This window comes from Mercenaria mercenaria, chromosome 3 (assembly GCF_021730395.1).
Source record: "Mercenaria mercenaria strain notata chromosome 3, MADL_Memer_1, whole genome shotgun sequence".
Lineage (NCBI taxonomy): Eukaryota > Metazoa > Mollusca > Bivalvia > Venerida > Veneridae > Mercenaria > Mercenaria mercenaria.
The window spans coordinates 17,380,894-17,407,937 of record NC_069363.1 but is presented as its reverse complement, the minus strand read 5'-3'; the positions used below and the strand labels follow the sequence as shown (position 1 = coordinate 17,407,937).

Genomic DNA, 27,044 nt, shown 5'->3' with positions numbered 1-27,044 from the left:
GTCATCTTACACCCCAGGGTGTAGTTTTCCAGCACCGGTTACATCATCAGAAATCCTAGTCTGGTATGCAAGAATAGTATGTCTTATATGTCTACAAATGATGCTATCATAACTGTATCTCGCTATTTGTTTCAGGAAAGTATAAGAACTGTTGGAATTTTCATCCTATTATTTTCATAGACAGTCTTTACTGATCGATTGATTACGTCTGACATTGCGATCAAACAATCATTCTACAATATTTCTGGTATGCGGGGGCAAATTAATGCGTTCGCAATTCGTTTGTTTTGTCTGTATGAACTTACTGGGATACGGGTGCAAATCAATACAGTCCCGCAATATCATTTGTCCTCTGCACAGGCTTACTGGAATATAGATGCTAGTCCAGCAATGTCGTTTAGTTTAGCTCGACTGTGATGAAAGCCACAAGCTTACCTGAACCACTCTAGAGTTCATTGCATAAAAATTCAGTACTGACGTCATATAAGGTGTGGTCGTAACCCCATTAATACTCGAACTCACGACCTGACCCCCATAGTGGGCGGCGGACAGGCAAACCACAAGCCCCCCCCCCCCCCCCCACCTCCTCCCCGCATAAGGTTACTGGGATGCGGGGACAAACTAATACAGTCCCGCAGTCGTTTATTTTGTCTTTGGAATGAGGAGGCAAACCATGTAATGTCGTTTTCTCTGCATGTACAGACATTAAGACGGCCCTATAATATCCGTTTTTATCTGCACAATAATTAATAAGATGGGGTGGGGGAAGATACAGACCCACAATGACGCTTTTCTTTGTCTTCACATACTTACGTATAATGCGACAGGAGGTGAGGGAAAGTTAAAACTCTGCAATATCGTGGTTCTTTTTTTGTATAGACTGAGATGGAATGTGGAGGCAAGTTACATTCTCGTAGTTGCGTGTTTGTGTTCACAGTCTTAAAGGGATGGGAGGTGGGAGAAAGTTACGGTCCCGCAATGTCGACTTTTTGTCTGCACGGACTCAATGGGATGGGAGGTGCCGCAGTGTCGAGTGCTTAGTCTGCACAGACTTAATGGGATGGGAAGTAGAGCAAGTTACAGTCCTGCAATGTCAGTTTTTTTTGTCTGTAGTTCTTGTTGTAAGTTAACCAATATTAATGAGCACATGCGCAAAATCTATCCTTTTAATCTTCATGCCTATGGTCACTGTACAATATTCTTGTCAAGCCTACTTCCTAGAGTTTTAACAAAAGTATATATACAAACTTTAAGCTTAACTTTAATGACTGACAAGCTGAAAGCCAAACTTCGAGCCTTGTCTTTATGTCTAAGAAGATACATAGAAGCTTTAAGACGAATTTCAAGTTTTGCCTTTAGCTATGAAGAACTTTGATAAAGATGTATACAAATAAAATATAATAAAGAAATAATTCTTAGAACCTTTATTTATAGTAGACTATGAATCTATTAAGAACACTTTGTGCACTCAATTTATAAAATGGTTAGCATGGTGTAGGTCTTCCTTGCACTTTATTTTAATTAATCTATAAATTATCTGTACATGATGCCACATCTGAAGTTGTTAGTGTTTTGACCTTGCCTGTGAATAAAGGATCCCTCAGACAAAATGCATACCTAAAACAGATAAATATTTGGTGCTACACCGAAGTATCTTCCAATAAAAATTTTACTAAAAAATTTAGAGTCTAGGTAAAAACAGCAGGACAGACATTTCTTTCTCTTAAAACAAACCAAAATGCTGGATTTGGCATTTGAAAAATGATCTTAAACCTCCACATAGCGGAGGGGAATACCACACACTGTCTACCCCAACCTTTAAAACCCTCATACACACATTAAAATAAATTCTTGCTGGCCTAATTTTCAGTTAATGTCACATTATTCACATTATTATCATATATCATATATGAAACAAGAGCTTATATTGTATACCTTTTCCCACTTTCTCCAGAATGTATGTTTATTTGAAACAGATTGAGATTGTTTCTCCCAGCACCCCAGCCAAGCCAGTTACCCTTGTACTTCACATATTTCACTTTAATTTCCTGTATACGACCAACAATCTGCCCGGCTACTACCACTCTGTTCATAATGTCATCATGTTGAAATGCAGCTTTGTCTGACCTGAGAATAGCAGAAATTCTTTAAGATATACAGGGGGTGTGGGAATTTAGCCAGAGCAACCAGAACAGTCAGAGTAGCCAGAACCCAACAGTATTCCTACCACAGTAAAGGGCAGTCAAATACAGTAATAACACATTTAGATATTCAGCTGCAAAGCTCTGCAGCTCATTACCAAATTCTTTCTTTCAACCGAATTTAAGTCTTTTATTTTTGGATGAAGTGGTACACAAAGTAAATGTTTTACTAGTGGGGTAAATCAAATCCAGTCATTACTGATACCTTAGTAGTGCCAGCTATTGAGTTTCTTATATATTTTTGTTCTGCTATGTTTTTTCTCTTCCTTTATGCTTTGTTCATTATAATGCTGTATCCTTTCAATGCACCATTAATTATGTTGAAATTTCAATCTATATTGCATAGTCTTTACTTTTCTTTTTATTTGTTACACAGATATTGTATACAACTGTGCCAATCTGTGGGGGATACACAAATAGTATTATTACAATTAACAGATAAAAAATTCTTGTTATATTTATATGTAATTCCATATCACATTTCCTTTTGATTTAAGTAGCTGTTTATTAAACTGCCATACAATTTTCATCTACAGGACTGACATTGCCTATATGCCTCTTTGTTGCTGATGTTGTTGTTGTTTTTAATGTATAACTTTAGTCTTTTATGTATTTTGTACTCACTGCATTAGCCACACAAGCAAATTCTATGAAATATACTCAATGGACAAAGTTATAAAGCTATTCCTCTGATTAGAACTTTTTTTATGTGATTAGAACAGTTTTAAGTAATAAGACCAGTTTTATGTTAATGGAACAATTCTATGTGATTAGAATTATTTTAGAACTATTATACATGATTAGAAATATTTTAGAACTATTATAATTTATGTGATTAGAATTATTTTAGAACAATTCTATGTGATTACAAATATTTTAGAACTATTATATGTGATTACGATTATTTTAGAACTATTATATGTGATTAGAAATGTTTTGTGTAACTAAAATTGTTTTATGTGAGCATTTTAACTGAACATGCAATGTTATTTGGATACGAATTTCCACCAGTGACTTTTATGAACCTTATACTTTGTATGTCTGTCAGTATTATAAGCTCACTAAAGCTTTTGTTATCTTCTATGTATATCCAAACATGTAAATAAAAATTACTTCACTTCACTTGACTTACAGATTGTTTAACTTTGTAACATTCATTTTTATGCAAATTGTACAGAAATACCTTAAAAATATGCTTGGAAATTGTTTACATGATAGCTGGTTTACAGATATGTCTTGAGTTGATGAAACTAATTCTGCCATTGATAAACCTACCAATTGTAATATCTGGAGTTAATGACTTTCAGACAAATGTAGGCCTGTGCATTTGTTGAAACTTTGGAATTGTTCATAGCAATTTTAAGGCATTGCTTGTTTGCACCTTTTATATAATTATCAGGTAAAGCAGGATGTAACAACATTCTGCTAATATCTCTTATCACATGTACCAATTTTCTAACAACTCTTAGACTATATAAGTGAGTCTTCCAGCTAGGATCAATAAGTCAACTACCAATTACCTGATTAAAGGTACTGAATGGATTGACATGACAAAAAGAAAGTCTTGTCATTTGTCTTCTTGGTAGTATCTACATTTTATAAGAATTTGTTGAATTTAACACATTTTTACAAGGCAAAACAAGAACTTCCTTTAGAATGATAATTATATTCCCTGTACCTTGTAATGTTAAGCCAGTAACTTATTCCCCAGGTTCCTCAGAATGGTAAGGTAACTGCTTATTCCTAGGTAGATACCTAACAATTGTAAGCTATTCACTTATTCACCATAAGCATACCTTGAAATGATGAGCCACTTATTTATTCCCCAGGTTCAAACCTTGCAGTTGTAAGTCACTAACTTAATCTTCATGTTCATACCTTGCAATTGTAAGTCACTTACTTATTCTCCTTGATCATATCTTGCAATGGTAACTTAAAGCCACTTATTTATTCTCTATGTTCAAACATTGCACTGGTTAGCCACTTACTTATTCTCCACCTTCATAACTTGCAATGGTAAGCCATTTACTTATTCCCCTGGTTCATACCTTGTAATTATAAGTCTTTTATTTATTCTACAGGTTCACACATTGCAATGGTAAGCCACTTACTTATTCCCCAGTTTCAAACCTTGTAATTATAAACCATTTACTTATTCCCCTGGCTCATACCTTGTAATGGTAAGCCACTTACGATTCCACTGGTTCAAACCTTGTAATTATAAGCCATTTATGTATTCCCCTGGTTTATACCTTGTAATAGTAAGTCACTTTCTTATTCCCTTGGTTCATACCTTGTAATTGTAATCCACTTACTTATTCCCTGGGGCCTCCATAGCTGAGTGGTTAAGGTCACTGATTCCCACTGATGTGGGTTCAAGCCTCACTCAGGGTGTTAGATAAGCCATCCTGCTGGCTTATGATAGGGCTGTGGTTCTACCAAGGTGTCCGCTCATGATGAAATAATGCACAAAGGGGCACCTGGGGTCTTTCTCCACCATCAGAGTTGGAAAGTCGTGAAATAATCTATAACTGAGTTGGTGCGATGTTAAACAAAAAAAAAAATTCCTGATTCATACCTTGTAATGGTAAGCCACTTACTTGTTCTCAATATTCAAACCTGTTAATATCAATCCACTTACTGATTCCCCTGGTTCACACCTTGTAATATTAACCCACTTACTTATTCCCCTGGTTCACATCTTGTAATATATACCCACTTACTTATTCCCCTGGTTCACACCTTGTAATGGTAAGTCACTCACTTATTCCTCTGGTTTATGCCTTGCAATGGTGATCCCTTTACTTATTCTCAATGATAACACTTTGCAATGGTAAGCCACTTACTTATTCCTCTGGTTTATACCTTGTAGTTATAAGCCACTTACTTATTTTCCAGATTCATACCTTGTAATGGTAAGCCACTCACTTATTCCTCTGGTTTATACCTTGTAATTATAAGCCACTTACTTATTCTCCAGATTCATACCTTGTAATGGTAAGCCACTCACTTATTCCCCAGGTACCATTAAGCTTAATCATAACCTTTCCCTTTGTACTTTCTGTTTTTTCTGACACTTGGAGCTGAACACCATAGTGATGTCCTGAAATATACAGTGCAATCTATGCACAGTAAATTGAAATGTGGTTTTCCCATATGCAGTTCCTGCTCCGCAGGTTTTTTTTAAAAATTATTGTAGAAATATGCCCCTTTCCTTCTCAAAACATAGATAATCAGAGCCAAGAAAGATTAAGTTACAAAATAAAAGAGAAATGATTTAAAACAAGATTATCTAGTTGGTAGACAGACTACAGGGTTCAGAGTTAATTTGCACAGGAATTTTGCGATATTGCTTGGTTGGTTAAATACCCAAACTTCATAACAATGAATGACAATAAATCAACAACAATCTCATACTTATTTTCATTCTAACATGCTCAGACAAGAGCACCACAATATGGAGCAATATATGCCTGAAGGTATGACCTTTGACCCCTAAGTGAGACCTTGACCTTGAAGTAAGCCATCCAAAACATGGGCTCTGCACGTCGTAAACATTTGTGTCAAGTTTCTCTGAAATCATTCAAGGGGTTCAAGAGTTACAGAGCGGACACGAAATTGCTAACAGATGGACAGACAGATGGATGGACACCAGCATCATAACATAATAAGTCCGTTTGGGTGTATAAAAATGATTAAGATAAAGAAATGCTAATTTAAAGTTATCACTTCAAATAAACCTGGCATCAAGTGACACAATTTGACTATTATGACCAATTAAATTTTCTTTTTTGTTTAACTAAAAAATGAGTCAAGCCTTTCAGCTATAGAAAGAGCTTTATGATTAGAAATACTGTTCTAAAGTATAAAAGCAAGTTTAGCATGAGCTATCACAGGAGACAGCGCACACGACTATGCTGGATAGTGAAACTGGGCACATCTGAGAAAGCTGGAGCTGTAAGTAAGTAAGTAAGTAAAGACTTTATTTTCTGTGGATTACACATTTGGCATATTTACCAATTTACAATTTAGCTGTCAATGGAGTGTTTAATGACTGCAACGGTGGATGAAGATATTGCACAATAGCTTGAGTCTTTGTCAAAAATATTAAATAATAAGAGAGATAAAGATAAAGTGTATCAAAACACTAAATAAGTATAATTCTAAGCAAAAAGGGGGCATAATTCATAAAATATTGGTGCAAGAGTTATGCACCTTGTGTCATATGATGTTTGAATCACTGGCACCGGACCAGAAAGAAAATGCCTCTGTATATGTTATACCCTACCACTAGGTATTCTATAGGAACCATGGTGATGAACGGGAAAGTGCACTAACCCACATCAATTGTACATTTCTCACCTAAAAACATGCAGTTCGGCGAATAGGTACCTAGTATATTGAAAAAGCGATAATTTATCTTCCATCGTGCACCAGTCACATTATCACAACATTCCATATTGCAGAGATACTCCACATGGTTTAAGCATTCGTCAGCGTTACAGAAAAAACTTGCGTGAACTTCCCTAATGAACATCCGGTCCAGAGGTCACGGCAGTGTGCACATGTTATGCGAAATGTAAACAAACAAAAACAGAATGCAAAATATTCACAGTTTTACAATAAAACTCGAAATGATGAATGAAATTCATCTTGGATATGATTTTGAATTTGAAATCATACATTGGTATATACATCTGTTCTGTTTATTTAATTCATTTTGCACATTTATGCTGCGTATACATATTTTAGTATACACGTGTAGTCAAATGATGACTGACCTACATTTTCACATCAGCTAATCAGAATTGTTTTGTAATCTAGACCGGAACTTCAACAGGGAAGTTCAAGCATATTTTTTGTGTAACGTTGAACAAACTATAAACTACGCGTTATTTTTCTAAGATAAGAAGTATTGAAGTAATGTGACCAATACATAATGGAAGATAAATTACCACTAGTTCAATATCCATAGTACACATTTACCGAACTGCATGTTTTAGGTATGAAATGCGCGACTGAAATGGGTTAGTATATTTTCCCGTTCATGACCATGGTTCTTATAAAATACCTAGAGGTAGAGTATAACATGTACAGGGGCATTTTCTTTCTGGTCTTGTGCCAGTGGTTCGAATCAAATCAAGTTAGTAATAACTAAGACATATTGAAAATGCATCAAAATTAAGAAAGAGTTATAAGTAAAGGGGGCATAATTCATGAAAAAGTGGTACCAGAGTTATGCATCTTGTGTCACATGATGTGGATGATAAGGTGGAACAACTATTTTAAGTTTGAATCAAATCCATTTAGTACTAACTGAGTTAGAGTGAAAGTGCATCAAAACTTTAACCTGAAAGTCTAAGTGAAAAGGGGAGATAATTCATGAAATATTTGTGCAAGAGTTATAGCTCTTGTGTCATATGACGTGAGTGATGGTGTTGAACAACTATTTTAAGTTTGAATCAAATCCATTTAGTAATAATTGAGAGAGAGTGAAAGTGCATCAAAACTTTAACCTGAAATTCTAAGTAGAAGTGGGGGATAATTCATTAAAGATCGGTACCAGGGTTATGGACCTTGTGTCATATGATGTGAGAGATGATGTGGAACAACTACTTTCAGTTTGAATCAAATCCATTTAGCAATAACTGAGATAGAGTGAAAGTGCATCAAAACTTTAACCTGAAATTCTAAGTAAAAGGGGGGAATAATTCATGAAATATTGGTGTGAGAGTTATGACCCTTGTGCCAGATGATGTGGGTGATGAAGAGGAATAAATATTTTAAGTTTAAAGCAAATCCATCAAGTAATTACAGAGATAAGGAGAAAAAAGAGAGAGTGTAAAAAACTTTAACCAAGGTGGGGACGCGGAAAGATGCTGACACGGTGTTGAGTAGGATAGCTCTCCATATACTTTGTATAGTCGAGCTAAAAATCTAAAACAGTACCACAGAAAGGTTGAGATAGTCGCGTGTTCAGGAACAACATTCCTGTAGCATAGTAATAGTCAGAGTCGTATCCCATCACACCGCAACCCTTCTCACCACATGCTAAACATTCTCCATTCTGAAACTTTCCCTACAAATATGTAAATCATTTTTTAGATGAAATCATTTATTCAGGTAAAATATGTATACTTTGCTTTGTCTAAAGCAGTTTGAGGATTACCAGAAAATTTGAATCATTGAATAGTTTTAGGTAGTTCTGCACGTCTGGATCAAAATTTTTTCTACAATGTACAGAGTTTTTCTACAGAGTTTGATTAAACTCCGATTTTTAAAAACTTCAGAATATACCTAGAAAATTCTGCAAATAAAAAAGATAGGGCCGTTTGCTTGAATTTTTGCTAGACTGATTTGAAAAATTTGGACCTCATGCAATATTTCATAATGGGAGTCTATGGTAAAATCATAGTTTTCATAACATTTTCGGGAATAGAAATTTTTCTACAATGCAGATTTTGATGAAACTTCTCAGTTGTTATAATTTGGTGAAATAAAACGTATAGGTCCGAGTGCTTATTTTTGAGATATCTGACCATGATTTAAGTGAACTGGACATTTCATGCTAATTTTAAGACATTATTTTGAATTGTTTAATGTGTCAGATATCATATTTTAACATTAGAAAGATGGCAACAGTGCCACTGTAATAAATTTGCTCACAGGTTTTGATTAATTCATAAAATGATTTTCATTTCTGTATGCCAAATCCAGGCTTTATTCTATGTTTTCCGGATTAATGCCGTTACACCACCACTTCCAGTATATCAAATGTGCAGAATTACCTTAAATAGCACAATATTGGTTAGCTCTATAAAACAGCTTTATAAAAGTGTGCAAAAAGAACATGAAAATTATTCCCCAAAAATGATGCTTACACTCACTGGCCGACAATTGTGAAAATTACTTTTCTTAGCATAACAAAGGGCAAAAATGCCAAGACCACTATTTGTAGAAACACCACCTCAAAAAGTGAATAAAACATTTCAGCCCATAAAAAGTAACAGTTTCACACCAATCAAAATACTACAGCAGGAACAAGATTAGAAATGATCTTTGACAATTTGGTGTGACCATGACCTTTGAGATTAAGTCTCCAGCAGCAATACTCTATTATTTATTGCCTAGATCCTATATTAACTTTGACACCCAACCCCCAATCCACCCATGCGTGACTCTGACATTTAATATCAGGGCATTATTATGATTGCCAACTGACACTCACTTAATCACATACATGTCAAAGTTACGGCCTAGAAAAAATCTAAAATGACCTTAAAGTGAAAGTTTTAAACTGACTTTGGGGCGAATTTGACCTTTGAGCTGGAGGCCAGGGTTTTGCATGCAACATTCTGTCTTATTAAGGCAACCACTTTTGCCAATAAACATAAAATTGCTCCATGCATGTCAAAGTTACTGCTTGAATTAGTTCTCAAATGACCTTTGTGTGACCTTGATTTTTGAGATAGGGGTCTGGTGTTTCTGCACAACACTCCATCTCATTCTGGCAAACATTTATGCCAAATAAAAATAAGACTGCTTCATGTATACTTATTTTAAGCCACAACAAATAACTTACTTAAGCACAGCTGTTAAATTTTTAAGTAAATTATACTGATTCAAAAACTTACATAGCCATTACAGGGGTATGCTGTGAACTGACAACTATCAGAGTTGATGGACTCTATAAAGACGTCATGTGACCTGCTGTGACTACATGATACTACTGTTGCAAGGGCTGCATATATAAAATTTAAATTGTCCTTTAAGAGAATAAAGAAAGTTTGACTAAATTAAATGATAAAAGAACTTGCATTTTTAGAAATAAAAGCTATCAATGCATTTTGCCTTTATATTTCTTCTTTTCTGTCATTTTTAATGATTTCATAAGAAAATAAAAAAGATTTTTGATTGATTTAACTACATGCATGTAAACACATATAATAATGCACTGCAAGTAGTTCTACTTGCATGTGCCAAAAGAAAGTTCTAGAGGAGTTGTACTGGATAGACATTTTGTTGGTGCAATAGTTATGTAAAAATCTGCCTCCATCACTGGCCATTAACCACCTTTCAAGACTAGAATGAATATGAATCTCTCTTAAAGACAAATTTTGAAAACATTTTAGTTTTAGGACACTTTTAATACTTAGAGCAAATAAAAATCTGTTAAACTCTTAACCTTGCTCAGTACAGACTTACAATTTTTAATAACCATTAAATGGTACTTCACCCTAAGTTATAATATGAAAGATTATTTGCATATTTCTTTAAGAAGGAAATATAAGTCTGAATGGCACTAAATAGAGAACAATTCTTAAACAAACTTTTAAATACATTTTAACAATAATGTTTCAATTTAGTTTCTCAACTGCCAGATTACTTAAGCAAACAGCTGCCTGACTTAATAGTTAATCTAGGCCTGACATAAAAAAGTTATGGTTAAATTACTGCATATGTTAAATTAGTTGTATTTCATGGTGATACAACTATTATGACAAGCCCACATCATTACTAAAACCTTTTACAATCTACTGAAAAGTTAACAAGAGCAACACCAGTGTAGCATAATATGCTGGGGACATTAAACTTCCATGGCAAAATAAGTTCAAAACTGTATTATAAGGGGAATAACTCTATAATATAACAAATGTATTTCTTATGATAAAATCTAGATTATACTACAAAAACAGTGTTCGTGTGTGTGTATATTTGTGTGTATAGTATATATTATCTTGCCATCAACTTTTCCGGTGAAGAGGTCTCCTAAATGACTAAGTGCTCCAGAGATTTGGTCTGGACAGTCTGGTTGATTTTCACCACCATTAACATAGAAATCAACATCACCACAGGGTTGAAACATACCAGCTCCTCCTGTACAGATATAGCAAAAATGGAATACACATGTATCTATTTTTCATCATAGGTCAATCTATCTGAACAGCATATATCATTCAATTTAGCTTTATTTTACAAGATTCATGTGCAAGTTATACATCAGTTTAAAGTTCTCCAGCAGTGGTAGTGGGAACTCTAGAAATTTTAAAATTATCCTTTAAAGGGAATTCCTATAGTTTTTTATGCGCATCTTTCTGCGCAGCCGACACTATCTATGGAAAATTGAAGTGAAGTCAACATTTGTTGAAACATGTGACAGACAATCTTAAATATGAGGAATCTTGAATAAAATAACATGTTTAATATTAAGTTTTATCAGTAATCAAATGTTGATACTGGTTTATGTTGTATTGACATGTATCATGCCTGACATGTATCATGCAACTTGCCATTTGTGACTGTGTTTTGACAGCGCATTTTAGTACAAAGACAGTATTGTACATATAATGTTAGACAATTAACTTTGTAGTGATAAGACAATATCTCCTTTCAGATAATTTAGCAATCAATTATAGAATGGATTAAGACTTTTTTAAACTTTTTTTTAACTTCTAGCAGATATAATCAGTTTGGTCAGGTTCGCGCCATTTTTCGTCCAAACAGGTGTTGTATTCAAGCCGTCTTAACATAACATTTAGCCTGGTGACCCATACATGTTTGGCCATTTCTATGTCCACAATACAATTATCTATACACAAGCAAAACAGGAAAAAAATCTACAAAACAGTTGTTTTTTTCAAAATTAAAAAAAAATTCTTTACTATGGGTATTTTTCATTGAAAAAGCTCACAAAAGCGAATATGAAACAAGATTTGTTTATAAGTAAGTATATAATAAAATCTGTAAAAAGAATAAACCTTACTGTGCTGTCTTGATGCATATTTTGGTTGGTATTTATAAACAAGAGGGCCATGATGGCCCTATATTGCTCACCTGAGTTTAATTGCTTGCTTGAACAAATCTTTGCTAAAGCTTCAAAAATATAAAAAAAAAACTAGGTGAGAAGGCCATGATAAAGATCCTTCAAGATAAGTACTGAAATCTGTTAAAGAATTATACAGGTGGTCAAAATCTCTTTGCTGTAGCTTCAAAAACAAGAAAGTAGGTCAGTAGGTCAGGGTTAATAACATTTAAGACGAGTATTGAAATCTGTATCAAAAGTTCTACATGTGGTCCAAATTTCTATACTGTAACTTCAAAAACAAAAAAAGTAGGTCAGTAGGTCATGATTAAGACTATTCAAGATGAGTATTGAAATCTGTATCAAACATTATACATGTGGTCCAAATCTTTTTGCTGTAGCTTCAAAAACAAGAAAGTAGGTCAGTAGGTAAGAGCTAAGAACATTAAAGATGAGTATTGAAATCTTTATCGAAAGTTATTGACGTGGTCCAAATTTCTATGCTATTAAGATTCGTGTGCAAAACTGTATATGTCATCCAAATTTCAAGGCTGTATCTTAAAAACAAAAACGTAGGTCAGTAGGCCAAGGTCACAGTCAAGTGATCCCTAATTACTTATGGTCATCAAGTAATTATAATTAAACAGTCCAGGAAATATGATCAGATAATTTTTGAAGTATGTTTTCCTGTATAACTCAAATGCAAGTGACCCCCAGGGCGGGGCCTCTTTTCACCCCAGGGACATAATTTGAACAATCTTGTTCGAGAACCACTAAGCAATGCTACATACCAAATATCAAAGGCTTAAGCCTTGGACTTTCAGACAAGAAGATTTTTTGATTTTTTTCCTATACAAGTCCATGTAAAACTTGGGGCCCCCGGGGCAGGGCCTCTTTTCGACTCAGGGGCATAATTTGAACAATTATGGTAGAGGACCATTAGGCAATGCAACATACCAAATATCAAAAGCCTTGGCCTTGCAGTTTCAGGCAAGAATATTTTTAAAGTTTTTTTCCTATACAAGTCTATGTAAAACTTGGGACCTGATCGGGGCCTCTTTTCACCTCAGGGGCATAATTTGAATAATCTTGGTAAACAACTACTAGGCAATGCTATATACCAAATATCAAAAGCCTAGGCATTGCAGATTTAGACAAAAAGATTTTCCTATATTAGTCTATGTAAACCTTGGTACCCCCAGGGCAGGGCCTCTTTTCACCCTAGGGGCATAATTTAAACAATCTTAGTAGAGGACTATAAGGCAATGCTACATACCAAATATCAAAGGCCTAGATCTTGTGGTTTCAGACAAGAAGATTTTTAAAATTATTTTCCTCTATAAGTCTATATAAACTATGTGACCCCCTGGGCGGGGCCATATTTGACCCTAGGGAAATAATTTGAATCATCTTGGTAAATAACCAGTATATGATGCTACATACTAAATATCAAAGCCCTAGGCCCTGTGGTTTTGGACAAGAAGATTTTTTAAGTTTTTCCTTTCGGTTGCCGTGGCAACCAGAGTTCTGCTTGGAATTCAATTCTTTGAACAGTTTCGAAAGGGGCCACCCAACGAACATTCCTGTGAAGTTTGGTGTAATTCTTCCCAGTGGTTTTCAAGAAGATTTTTTTAGGAATTGTTGATGGACACACGAAGCACTATGCATGACGCATGACTGACGACGGACATTGAGCGGTCACAAAAGCTCACCATGAGCCTTTGGCTCAGGTGAGCTAAAAAGCAGAAAATTATGAAAATGTTGAAAAATCGCTAGCAGTTTCAGCAACAGTGGGTGTGTTCAAAACAATTTTTCACAAAAACAAGCCTGGTGACCCTTTGTTTTTATTTGTTTATTGTTTTCGGCACAAATTTTCCTATCATATAATTATGTGAATTTGAAAAAAATCTATGAAAGAAAAAAAACTATAGGAATTCTCTTTAAAATGTCAATTTTTGGTTGACAATTTTTTGTCAATTCAGCTGACAGTCATCAAAACCAAAACTGAAATTAAAGATTTTTTTTTTGATGTCCAAAATAGCTGAAATTTAAATTTGCTTTTGACTATAAATTCAAAACCAATCAAGATAATTATTTAGAAATTTTAAAGTTCCTATTACTACTACGAAGCATTTTAGAATATTTAAAGAAGTTAACCTAAATGGCTTCAGATTAACCTGCTGTCACAGCAAACATGATCTGTTCTTTTTCCATGCTGATATTTTATTAATAAATTATCAGATTTTCTTACATTCAACATGTCTCAAAATTGTACCTGATTGATGGATACATGTGTAGTTTTGTGTACATGTATTCTGCTATCATATCACCATAAACATGTACATAAAATTGGAAAACTATATTTTCACATCTTGTTAAAGAGCATCATTGCAAAAGTATTTCAAAGCAATTAACCTTGAGAAAAGGGAGCTCCATTTGTATGTATAACATCAACATAATGAGCATCCAGTTTGTCCAGCCTCACAACTTTAGGATGGTCTTTATAGTCAGGCTCTGCTGGATCCAATCCTATTGTAGCAAAGAATCTTCTGTTAGCAATGTGATAAAACATTCAAATTAAAGAGATGGAGTTATTATTTTAATTACAAATGTATGTTTTATTTTTCTGAGTCTGTAATATCTCAGGTATTCAGAGATGCATTAATATGGCTAAATGAGGGGTTCTTTAAATCGGTACATATCTAATTTAGCACATTACATTAAATAATAGAATCAAGCAGATCCTTTGGAAGTATAGGACACAATCATGCAAATAACAGCAGACTTTGTTGATCAAGTCTGTACATGAGAGGTAATGATTAGTGCAACACCCCTCACACCCACTACCATCTATTATAGGAAAATTGAGTACACTCCATGATCCAGAAGGACCAGAAAACATAACAACACTGAACAAAGCATTTAATATTTCTTAAATAAATCAAGTAAGTACCAGTAATTCTTCCTAAATGAAGATTTTCTTTTCTCAGAAGTTGACCAACATGGCCAGAGGTGTGGGCTCCAAGGCTGTGGCCAATAAGGTGTAAGCTCTCATAGGAAATTCCCAGGGCAACCATGTTTTTGATCATCATTTTAACCTGCTCGGCCACAACTCTTGTGTTAGCTACAGCCTGAGGATAGTCAGGAAACTTTGCTCCTGGTCCCCACACCACAATCATTACGTTGCAGTCTTCCTGGAAGTGGAATATAAGTTAGTGTATCTTTCTTACACGCTGGGTAAAAGTCTCTGTTATATTGCATTCTAAAACTGTCCAGTGAAAACAGTATAAATATAAGTCAATATATCTAAATACCAATTACCCAACATTTTTTCGAAATGCAAAGGAAAAAATATATGCAAGAGTTTGGAATTGTTAACACTCTCAAATCTTATACAAATCATAGAAAAAATCCAAACTGGAGCTATTCGTGATTTGTTGTATACAGGTGTTCAAACAGGGGCATGCTCCAATTCATACCCCTCTGTATTTAAACTTTAATTATGGAAATTAGTTTTCTTAGCCTTATATCTCATATGCTTGATAGTGTGTTTTTCTCTCACTATTTTGTAACAGAATACCTTCTTGAGAAGTTCATCTTTCATGTTGTATATCCATTCTGTTTTAATACCATTAGAAAATCCATGGATGATGAACTTAGTAGGTCTATATATAGAGAAGTTAGAACTTTGTAGTTCAGTATCACTGACGTAATCAACAGGAGTTGTAACATTGCCACTTGGTCCTTCACGCGTAAACAGCAGGAACTGAGTACCTGAGGAAATGATATGTATTCACTGAAAGAAAACTTGATCAAAATTTTTATTCTCACTTTCTTTAATTAAAAATTTATTCTATCTTGTTTTGTGTTGATTAATCTTTTCATTTTATATGCTTTATACACAGGGACTTGTATCAAATACTTGGAGTGAAAATGGTATTGCATTACAGTATCTGTAAGCCATTTCACAACCCTTCAAGAGTTTGAAACTGGTCCTTATGGATATTGCACCTGTAGAAAACAATAATATAACATGCCTCAAAAGGTGAACATTCTTCTTCCTGTTTAACCACCAAACAGTTCAACTTTAAATTTACTGTTACAAAGAACCAGCTGTTAACAAAGCTCATGAAGTCTTCCATTTCCAAAAGACAGTCCCTATAGACATCTTCAGCAAGGCCATCTGAAGCATGTACCTGTACCAGGAAAGATGGATGCTTCCATCTGAAGCCTGTACCTGTACATGGAAAGATGGATGCTTCCATCTGAAGCCTGTACTTCCATCTGAAGCATGTACCTGTACAAGGAAAGATGAATGCTTCCATCTGGACAGCCTCCACCTGTACCAGGAAAGACGGATGCTTCCATGTACCTGTACCAGGAAAGATGGATGCTTCCATCTAGATTTAGATTAGGATATAAGATACGTTCTAACATTACTCAGTTAGACTGCCAGTCAAACAAAGAAGCAGGTCAAGCTATATATCATTCTGCAATAAATAACAGTTGACCGCATTGACCATTTAAGAGAGCATTATGTCAACTATGATATAAAATTGCCACATAACATCCAGTTCATACCTACCAGGATAAATAGAGCCAAGCATGATTTTGATCAAAATCTCAATAAGCATGTAAGAATGAAAACAATCAAGGCCTTCTGGTCATCTAATTATATTTATGGTTCGAGCTTACACCCTTTTGGTTCAATTTCTGTGCATATGAACTGTGGTTAGATGACAAACCACACAAAGCCTTGATTATTTGATAGGTAAACAAAAGACAACAAACTTAATTACCTATAGCCTTTGGAGATTTGGGTAGAACAAGGTCAGCATTGTCAAATGGTGGAGCATTACTGAAACATCCAACATGGTCATAGCAGATGGACTTTGTATGATTGACAGGTTTACTTGGTGTTGTTATATTGGAAATTAATGTTGTTGGATGGCTTGGTGTTTTGCTGGAGACAGGTATTAATACTTTCGTGGTTAAACTGGGCTCGGTAGTCTCTTCACACAAGATAACTGGGAGAAGACAAAATACTGAAAACAAAAAGACCTTTAGTGTTAAAGATTTGTACATCTAAGAACAGAAATAAGGTAAAGAATCTATTTCATAAACATGTGAATTTCATTTCAATGATGTCATTTACATGCAAAAGATATATTGTATCCATCAACATTTACCAACTAAAAATATACAGGGAAATACTCTCTAAATTCAGCTGTAACTGATGACGGGCTAGAAGTCACTGATTATTATTCCATGGAATTCTATAAAATAGTTTTGCAGATTTTGATATGAAAAAAAGAGGGCCATGAAGGCCCTGTATCACTCACCTGACCTATTGACCTAAAGATCATCAAGATTAACATTCTGACCAAGTTTCATTAAGATATGGTCATAAATGTGGCCACTAGAGTGTTAACTAGTTTTTCCTTTAATTTGACTTAGTGGCCTAGTTTTTGGCCCAACATGACCCCGGTTTCGAACTTGACCTAAAGATCATCAAGATTTACATTCTGACCAGGTTTCATGAAGATACAGTCATAAATGTGGCTTCTAGATTGTTAACAAGCTTTACTTTTGATTTGACCTGGTGACCATGTTTTTTTACCCCACCTGACCCAGACTGGAACTTAACCTTAAAGAGAATTCCGATAATTTTTTTCCTTTCATAGAATTTTTTTAAATTCATATATATGATAGGAAAATGTGTGCTGAAAACAATGAACAAATAAAAATAATAGGTCAGCAGGCTTGTTTTTGTGAAATATTGCTTTGAACACACCCACTGTTGCTGAAACTGCCAGCGATTTTTGAACATTTTCATAATTTTCTGCTTTTTTATAAATACCAACCAAAACATACATCCAGGCAGCACAATACGGTTTTTTTCTTATTACAGATTTTATCATATACTTACTTGATATCATAATCATATTTGTAATACTCTATCCTTACAATGATGGGTACAAATGAAAAAAAAATTGTTTCATATTTACTTTTGTGAACTTTTTTCAATGAAAAATACCCATAGTGAAGAATATTTTTTTAAATTTTGAAAAAAACTCTTTCAAAGAATTTTTTCCTTTTTTTCTTGTGTATAGATAATTGTATTGTGAGCATAAAAATGGCTAAAAATGTATGGGTCACCAGGCTAAATTTTATGTTAAGACCGCTAGAATACAAACACCTGTTCGGACGGAAATGGCGCGAACCTGCCCAAATTGATTACATGTATGTCTGCTAAAAGTTAAAAAAAAGTTTTAAAAATTCTTAATTCTTTCTATAATTGCATACTAAATAATCTGAAAGGTGATATTGTCTTATCAGTACTAAGTCAAGTATCTTACATTATATGAACAACACTGTCTTTATACTAAAATGCGATGTGAAAACACAACCACAAAAATAGCAAGATACCTGTCAGGCATGATACTTGTCAATACAACATAAACCAGTATCAACATTTGATTACTGATATAACTTATCAAAAATGTTATTTCATTCAAGATTCCTCATATTTAAGATTGTCTGTAACATGTTTCAACAAATGTTGACTTCAGTTTAGTTTTCCATAGAAAGTGTCGGCTGCGCAGAAAGATGCGCGTTAAAAACTATAGGAATTCCCTTTAAGATCATTAAGATTAACATTCTGACCAAGTTTCATAAGATATGGTCATTAATGTGGTCTCTAGAGTGTTCACTAGCTTTTCCTTTGACTTGACCTGGTGACCTAGTTTTTGACCCCACATGACTCAGATCCAGCTTGGCCTAAAGATCATTAAGATTAACATTCTGACCAATTTCATGAAGATACAGTCATAAATTTGACCTCTAGATTGGTAACAAGCTTTACCTTTGATTTGACCTGGTGACCTAGTTTTTAACCCCACATGCCCCAGATTCAAACCTGGCCTAGAGGTCACAAAGACAAACAGTCTGATAAAATTTCATTAAGATATGGTCATAATTGAGGCCTCTAGAGTGTTAACTAGCTTTTCCTTTGATCTGACCTGGTGACCTAGTTTTTGACCCAACCTAACCCAGATTTAAACTTGACCTAAAGATCATTAAGATTAACATTCTGACCAAGTTTCATTAAGATACGGTTATAAATGTGGCCTCTAGAGTGTTAACAAGCTTTACAATCGATTTGACCAGGTGACCTAGTTTTCTACCCATCTGACCCAAATTTACCCTTGATTTAAAGATCATCAAGATTAACATTCTGACCAAGTTTAATTAAGATATGGCCATGAATGAGGCCTCTGGAGTGTTAAGTATCTTTCCCTTTGATTTGACCCGGTAACCTAGTTTTTAACCCCACCTGACCCAGATCTGAACTTGACCTAAAGGTAATCAAGATTAACATTCTGACCAAGTTTCATTAAGATATGGTCATAAATGTGGCCTCTAGAGTGTTAACTAGCTTTTCCTTTGATTTGACCTGGTGACCTAGTTTTTGGCCCCACATGACCCAGATTCAAACTTGACCTATAGATTATCAAGATTAACATTCTGACTAAGTTTCATGAAGGTATAGTCATAAATGTGGCCTCAAGAGTGTTAACAAGCTTTACCTTTGATTTGACCTGGTGACCTAGATTTTGATTCCAAATGACCCAGATTCAAACTTGACCTAAAGATAATCAAGATTAACATTCTAACATTCATTGTTTCATGAAGATACAGTCATAAATGTGGCCTCTAAAGTGTTAACAAGCTTTTCCTTAAATTTGACCTGGTGACCTAGTTTTTGACCCCAGATGACCAAATATTGAATTTGTCCAAGATTTTATTGAGAGTAATGTTCTGACCAAGTTTAATTCAGATTGGACCAAAATTATGACCTCTAGAGTGTTAACAAGCTTTTCCTTTGATTTGACCTGTTGACCTAGTTTTTGACCCCAGATGAGCCAATATTGAACCCGTACAAGATTTTATTGATGGTAACATTCTGACCAAGTTTCATTAAGATTGGGCCAAAATTGTGACCTCTAGAGTGTTAACAGTTAAATTGTTGATGACGGACAGATGACAGACGGACGGACAATGATGGACACAGGGCGATCAAAAAAGCTCACCTTGAGCACTTCCTGCCCAGGTGAGCTAACAAAGAGACTAAAACAAAAGGGCCTAACGGATCGACCGCAGTCATTCATCTGATGAGGACCTTGACCTTTTGGCCTTGCACCTGACCAAGTTTGGTGAACAGCTATTAAACTGATCATTACAAGCCCTTTAAAACTTTTTTTTTTCTATTTTTTGCTATGGTCTCCAAATGCATAACCATTTATAGAGGTGTTAATGATCAAGTTTGGTTCATAAGTTCATGAGAAGAATTTGTTTAAAGTATTTTTAGTTCTTATAGTACCTACCTGCAATCAAGTGGAAACATAGAAATAAAATTGAGAAAGATCCATCCAATAATGCTACATACCAAGTTTAACAAAGATCTTTCAAGCGTTTCATGAGAAGATGTTGTTTAAAGAGTATTCTATTGTTAGATCTAATAAGCAGAACCATCTGAATAAATTAGATAGCTGAACATGCAAAGATGCTATGGAAACAATTTGGTGAAGATTCATCAAGTGGTTCTTAGTAGTTATTTAAAGTTCTCTTTTTGATTTCAAACTCCAGCAACCCTAAAAAGGGGCCAAACACACCCATTTTGAAACAAAAGGGCCAAGATGGCCCTAGGTCGCTCACCTGAGTAACACACCATAACAGTGTAGACATGTTTTACCTAGTGATTTCATGGAGACAAATATTCCAGCCAATTTTCATTAAGATTGGACAAAAAAATGTGATCTGTTGTGTATAAACAAGCATTTTCTTTGATTTGACCTAGTGACCTAGTTTTTAACCCCACATGACCCAGATTAGAACTTGTCCAATTTCATGAAAACAAACATTCTAACAAAGTTTCAGGAAGATTGGAGCAAAAAAGTGGCCTCTAGAGTGTATACAAGCTTTTCCTACGATTTGACCTAATGACCTATTTTTTGACCTATGTGACCCAGATTTAAAATCATCCAAGACTTCATAATAATAAACATTCTGACCAAGTTTTATGAAGATAGAATCAATAATGTGCCCCTTAGGGTGTAGACAAGGTTATTCTTTGATTTGACCTGGTGACCTAGTTTTTGACCCCACATGACCAAGATAAAAATTCATGCTATATTTCATGCAGACAAACATTCTGACCAAGTTATATGCACATCAAATGAACAAGAGCGTTAACAAGCTTTTCTTTGATCTGACAAGGTGACCTAGTTTTTGACCCTAATTGACCCAGTTTCGAACTTGGCCAAGGAATCATCAAGATCAACATTCTGACCAAGTTTCATGAATATAGGGTCAAAAATGTGGCCTCAAGAGTGTTAGCAAGCTATTCCTTTGATTTGAACGGGTGACCTAGATTTTAACCCCATATGACCCAATTTCGACCTTAGCCTAGAAATCATCAAGATAAACATTCTAAGTTTCATGAAGATTGGGTCATAAATGTGGCCTCTATGTTGTTAACAAGATTTTTCTTTGATTCTGGGGCAGTAACTCTAGAACAAAGATGGAATCTAGCCGGTTTTCGAAAGAAACTGAGATCTTAGTGTGACTAAAGTTGTGTGTAAGTGTGGTTAAAATCAAGTATAAAATGTCACTTCTATCATCTTCACAAAGTAAAAATCAACTAATTTTGGCTCTTTCAGGGGCCAATCAGGGGCCGTAACTCAGGAACCTATAATTGGATCTGACAGATTCAGCATGGAATCCAAGATTTATTGTTGTTGAAAATATTAAGCAAGTTTGTATCAAATCAAACCGTAAATGAAGTCTCTATATGGCTGCAAAAGCCAAATTAGCAAATTTTGGCCCTTTAAGGTGCCATAACTCTGGAACCCATGATGGGATTTGGCCAGTTTTTGAAAGGCACAGAGATATTATGCCAATACAAGTTGTGTGCAAGTTTGACTAAAGATGATTGCAAAATGTGGTCTCTGTCATGTTCACAAGCCAAAAATAGCAGATTTTGGCCCTTTAGGGGGCCATAACTCTGGAACCCATGATGGGATCTGGCCAGTTTTCGAAAGGAACCAAGATATTATGCCAATACGAGTTGTGTGCAAGTTTGATTAAAGTTGATTGCAAAACGTGCTCTCTTTTGTGTTCACAAGCCAAAATTAGCAAATTTTGGCCCTTTAAGGGGTCATAACTCTAGAATCCATGACAGGATCTGGCCAGTTTTGAAAAGGAACCAAGATATTACGCCAATACAAGTTGTGTGCAAGTCTGATTAAAGTTGATTGCAAACTGTGGTCTCTATCGTGTTCACAAGCCAAAAATAGTAAATTTTGGCCCTTTAAGGGGCCATAACTCTGAAACCCATGATGGATCTGGCCAGTTTTCGAAAGGAACCGAGATATTATGCCAATACAAGTTGTGTGCAAGTTTGATAATTGAAAATTGATTGAAAACTGTGGTCTCTATATAGTGTTCACAAGAAATTGTGAACGGACGGACGATCACAAAAGCTCACCTTGTCACTACGTGACAGGTAAGCTAAAAACTTGAGAGAAAACCATACAAGGATGCTACAGGTGAAGTAAGTGACTTGAAATTACAACTTACCGGTACCTAACTTGAAAATTTGACTTATTAAATAAAAATTTTGACCTAGTATCTTATAATGTTGAAAATTCATAAACCAACACAGTTTTGTCAAAACATGTTTCGCTTTAATAAGCTTCTTCAGTTGACAATAACATACACAATGATACGTGAAATACGGAAATGACGTTGACGCGCCAAATGGACGTTGACATTTAGACGCCATAAATGGCTGATAAAAGTGCATCATGAAATAATACGTCTATGAATGTTAAATAATAACCATTATTATTCTATTTTTCAATGTGATAGTTGTAGACGTTATAATTTAGAAAATACACATAAACTCATCATTAATTAACTTGATCAAATGATACATGAATTTCCACAGAGACTCGGCCAGTAAATAATATTCAAAAAAGTGGAAATAACAGTTAATTATTGAAGATTCAAATACAAAAGTTTTAAAGGTAGAATCTAACAGATTCATTTTAAAATTCATAAAGCCACAATAAATATATATATGAAGGAAAGACATTAAATTATTAACAAGATAATTGAACATTTAAAAAATTAATCTAATTGTTTATAATATTATGCGCTAATTTATTTAGCAAATACAATTTATATGCCAGAATTAATCAAACTATGTTCCAAACAAAACTTGCAGAAGGTCCTGTCTTTATCAAAATTTTATATATAATAAAGGGAGGTAATAATTAAGATGCATTTTGTTGTTTTCGTAAAACGTTGTCATAAAAATATTTATATTTACAATAAATTGAGAATACAAACATGTTAAAAATTAAAACTGAACAATTTTGGTAGTGTTAAGATTATACAGAAAGGTTACGTAACTATATAAAACAGGTAGTATATAATAGTGCAAAACTTAACTGCAACATCATACTCATAATACCAGACATTTCAGTTCTCATAAAAGTTACTGTGAGAATTTATACAATGACTTTGCATTCATACAGTTCAGATATAACGTATCTAATTTATGAATCCAATACGTCTCCTTTAGGAGTCTATCCATGTTATCACGCACTAAGTCAATCGGCATAAAAGGAAAGTCTTCCATAGAATGTTCAGTAGAATTGAAATGAAGAGCAACATTTGATGAAAAACTTGGGTCACATATACTTCTGATATCAAATTTATGACTGTTCATCCGTTTCGACACAAGTTGATGCGTTTGACCGACATATTGTACTTTACACCTTTTACATGTGATTAAATAAATAACGTCACTAGACGTGCAGTTTCCACCGAAATATATTTTAAAAGTTTTCCCTGTATTTGTACTGGTAAATGTATCACTTTCAATAACACTGTCACAATGTGTACATCTACGTCTGTTACTAATAAACTTTGATAATGTGGCAGTTGAGTCCAATAAGTCCAGGGGTGTTCAAAGATAATCCGCTATAGATCTATTGCAACGCAATTATTGGATTTACCTGTATTGGACAATAAACAGAGTCGACTGTATTCAGGTCAACTGCCACATTATCAAAGTTTATTAGTACATCTACTTATTTTACAATCCAAAGATTTTTTGTTTAGCGACAAATGAGTAAGATAATCCTGTAGGTTTTTGGGTCGTTTGTAAGCTAGAACAGGTTTATAGTTGTATAATTGTTGTACACTGTTATTGTTGGACAGTTTCAAAAGATCCCAGTATTTGTTTATTGTAAGTCCAAGATGCGGAAGGGACGGGTTATATGGGATCACAAATGGGATTAATTGGCTACTGTTTATGTCTGTATTTTTGTTGATTAGAGCCTCATCTTGTGTAGAACTCGATACTTTTTCAAATGCGGTCTTAATAACGTTGTCGGGATAATTCCGGTTCTTGAAATACTGTTCTAAGTTGTCAAGAGATTCTTGAAATTTACCTTCGTCTGATATGATGCGTCGATATCGCTTCGTCTGACTGAATGGTATGCCTTCTTTACATTTATTTGGATGACATGAACTGTATTCCAGGTATTGATGAACATCTGTAGACTTGATGTGAATGTCCGTAGATATGGTATTGCTTTCATTTTTCAGCACTGTTACGTCTAGGAATGACACCTTGTTTTCAGATACGTTGTAAGTAAACTTTATTGTTGGATGATATGCATTCAGCTTTTTTATGAAATCCTTTAAGTCTGCGAGAGAATGATCCCATATCATGAAAATGTCATCTAAGAAACGGACTCAAGCAGAAGGTTTCAGATGATAACTTTCAAGAAAATCAGTTTCTAATTTACCCATAAATAAAGAGGCATATGCAGGTGCCATGGAACTACCCATGGCCGTTCCTAAAGTTTGGACATAGTTTTCACCATTAAATTGAAAATGATTGTTTTCGAGAGTTAATTTAATGAGGCTACATATTTCATCCGTCGATAGTTTACTATTATTTTCTTTATCTAGGTAGTGTCGACACGCGTCTATTCCATCAGCATGTGGTATATTTGTATACAGTGATGTGACATCCAAAGTTACAAGCAATGATTTTTTCGACAATTTTGGCACAGATTTCAATTTTCGCAAAAAATCAGAAGTGTCTTTAACATAAGACGGTAGGGATTTCATATGTGGTTGCAGTATATAATCAACATAGTATCTTGAAATTTTAAGTGAATAAATGAAAATGCAATTGACACTGATTGGCACTGACGCTTTTCTGTAGAATTCCTTTAAATGGACTGAATTTTTTTTAGAAAATGTAAAACTTAGTAAAGAAGGAAGAAAACTAAGTAAATAATCTAGAGTTACAGTGTTTGTGCTTTTCACTTCCTCTCTTTGTAATCTTACACAGTTTTAAGTTAAATTACATTCCCTTCCGTAGATTGAAAGGTATCTTCTTAAATTAGGAATGAGAAGAATAATGTACAAGATCGGCGATTATTTCAAACACATTCAAGTCACAGCTACGAAAGCGGTCACTTCCTCATGTTACTATCTATCATTGTATTAAGAAACATAAAAAAATTCCCTTCAGTGAAGTAAAAATTAATGTCTCATTTTTGGAAAGGATGAAATAACAAGGATGGATAGACGAGACAAAGTGAGTCCGATATACCTACGTGCATCCTCAAACTGGTTTGGTGAAGGAATAGTTAACAAGCAACATATAACACAGACAAACTGATAGAAACTTACTTGAAAGAAATTCAAGCAGTACTTACCTATTTTTATTATTTATCAAATCCATAAAACTCAAAGTTAGCTCACCATAAAGATACTAAGTAAAGAGTTATTGGACAATGCTCTTGTAACTTTTCATATATTTACCTGTAAAAACCATTAAGATATCCATATCTGCCAGTCTGCTACTCCACCAGACCTTATCTGTCCTGTGTGAACTTATTTCAGGTCACATTAATGTCTCATTGACATAGATAAGGACAATATCTGCAGGTTATTTAAATACTATTTCTTAACCTGTTTAAGAATATTGATATTACAAGTTTTAGCATTCCCAACATTCCTTCTATGCATGTCAACATTACCTAGAAATGTAATTTTCTCATATTGGTGGAATAAATGAAATTGGTGGCTGCTTGTCCGAATCATGTGTGCTTATCACTGCCCTTACTTGGAAGTGCTTCTTTTGTTTTGTTTTTGTGGAGACCTATGGGGAGTCCTTTTATTATTTATTCCTTATTTTGGGGTATCTTAAATTCTACATTTTCTAAAATCATAAATTGTTTTAATAATATGAAATGCATTTAAAAATATCACAAAAATACTTATAGATATCTCACATTTGTTTTTTCATACCTCAAAATCAGTTTTATCTGAAGATATCATGAATGCAATTTAATGATCTCTTTTATCCTATTTTACAATAAATTATTTCTTATATCATAAAAAGTATTTAAGATATTGCTGGGAGATCATTAATATTCATGGGGGACTTATTTTCCGATTTAGTGGTTGAGTCAATCCACTCATTTAATTCTGTGGGCATGAAATTTCGTGGTTTTGGTCAAAACGGCAATTTCGTGGGGATATGAATTCATGGATTTCAACTTTTGAACATGAAATGAATGGGAATTTTACTTGTTCATTGGAATTAAATTTCATGGATTGATAGTCCCCCACGAATATTAATGATTTCACAGTAAATAGACTGACTCTGTGATTTAACAATATCATTAAAATGAATTTGAGGTACTTTTAATTTGATTTTGTGATATCATTAAATGTATTATTGATATCTAAAAAAAGCAAGACTATTTTTGGGATACCTTAAAACAGACTTTATGATATTGTATAATATTGTGTACAAATTATTGATATGATTATCCATATATTGAATTTAGTGCATGTATATCATAAAATCACATCTTTTTAGATATCTTTAAAGGATTTCGTGATATCACAAAAATGTTTTTTCAGATATGAAAAATCAAGTT

General features: G+C 34.2%; 1 protein-coding gene across 1 annotated transcript; it reads right to left on the bottom strand.

Annotated features, from left to right (window-relative positions):
* Positions 1 to 1,409: 1,409 nt before the first annotated feature.
* Positions 1,410 to 26,061, bottom strand: LOC123525350 (pancreatic lipase-related protein 2-like). Its single transcript, XM_045304326.2, has 11 exons — positions 25,918 to 26,061; positions 16,803 to 17,048; positions 15,584 to 15,777; positions 14,957 to 15,197; positions 14,419 to 14,532; positions 10,944 to 11,078; positions 9,836 to 9,942; positions 8,151 to 8,280; positions 5,190 to 5,304; positions 1,936 to 2,127; positions 1,410 to 1,617 (listed from the first exon to the last, which is right to left on the bottom strand). The coding sequence occupies exons 1-11, from the start codon at positions 25,940 to 25,942 to the stop codon at positions 1,527 to 1,529; spliced, it is 1,590 nt and encodes a 529-aa protein (XP_045160261.2). The 5' UTR covers positions 25,943 to 26,061; the 3' UTR covers positions 1,410 to 1,526.
* Positions 26,062 to 27,044: the final 983 nt, after the last annotated feature.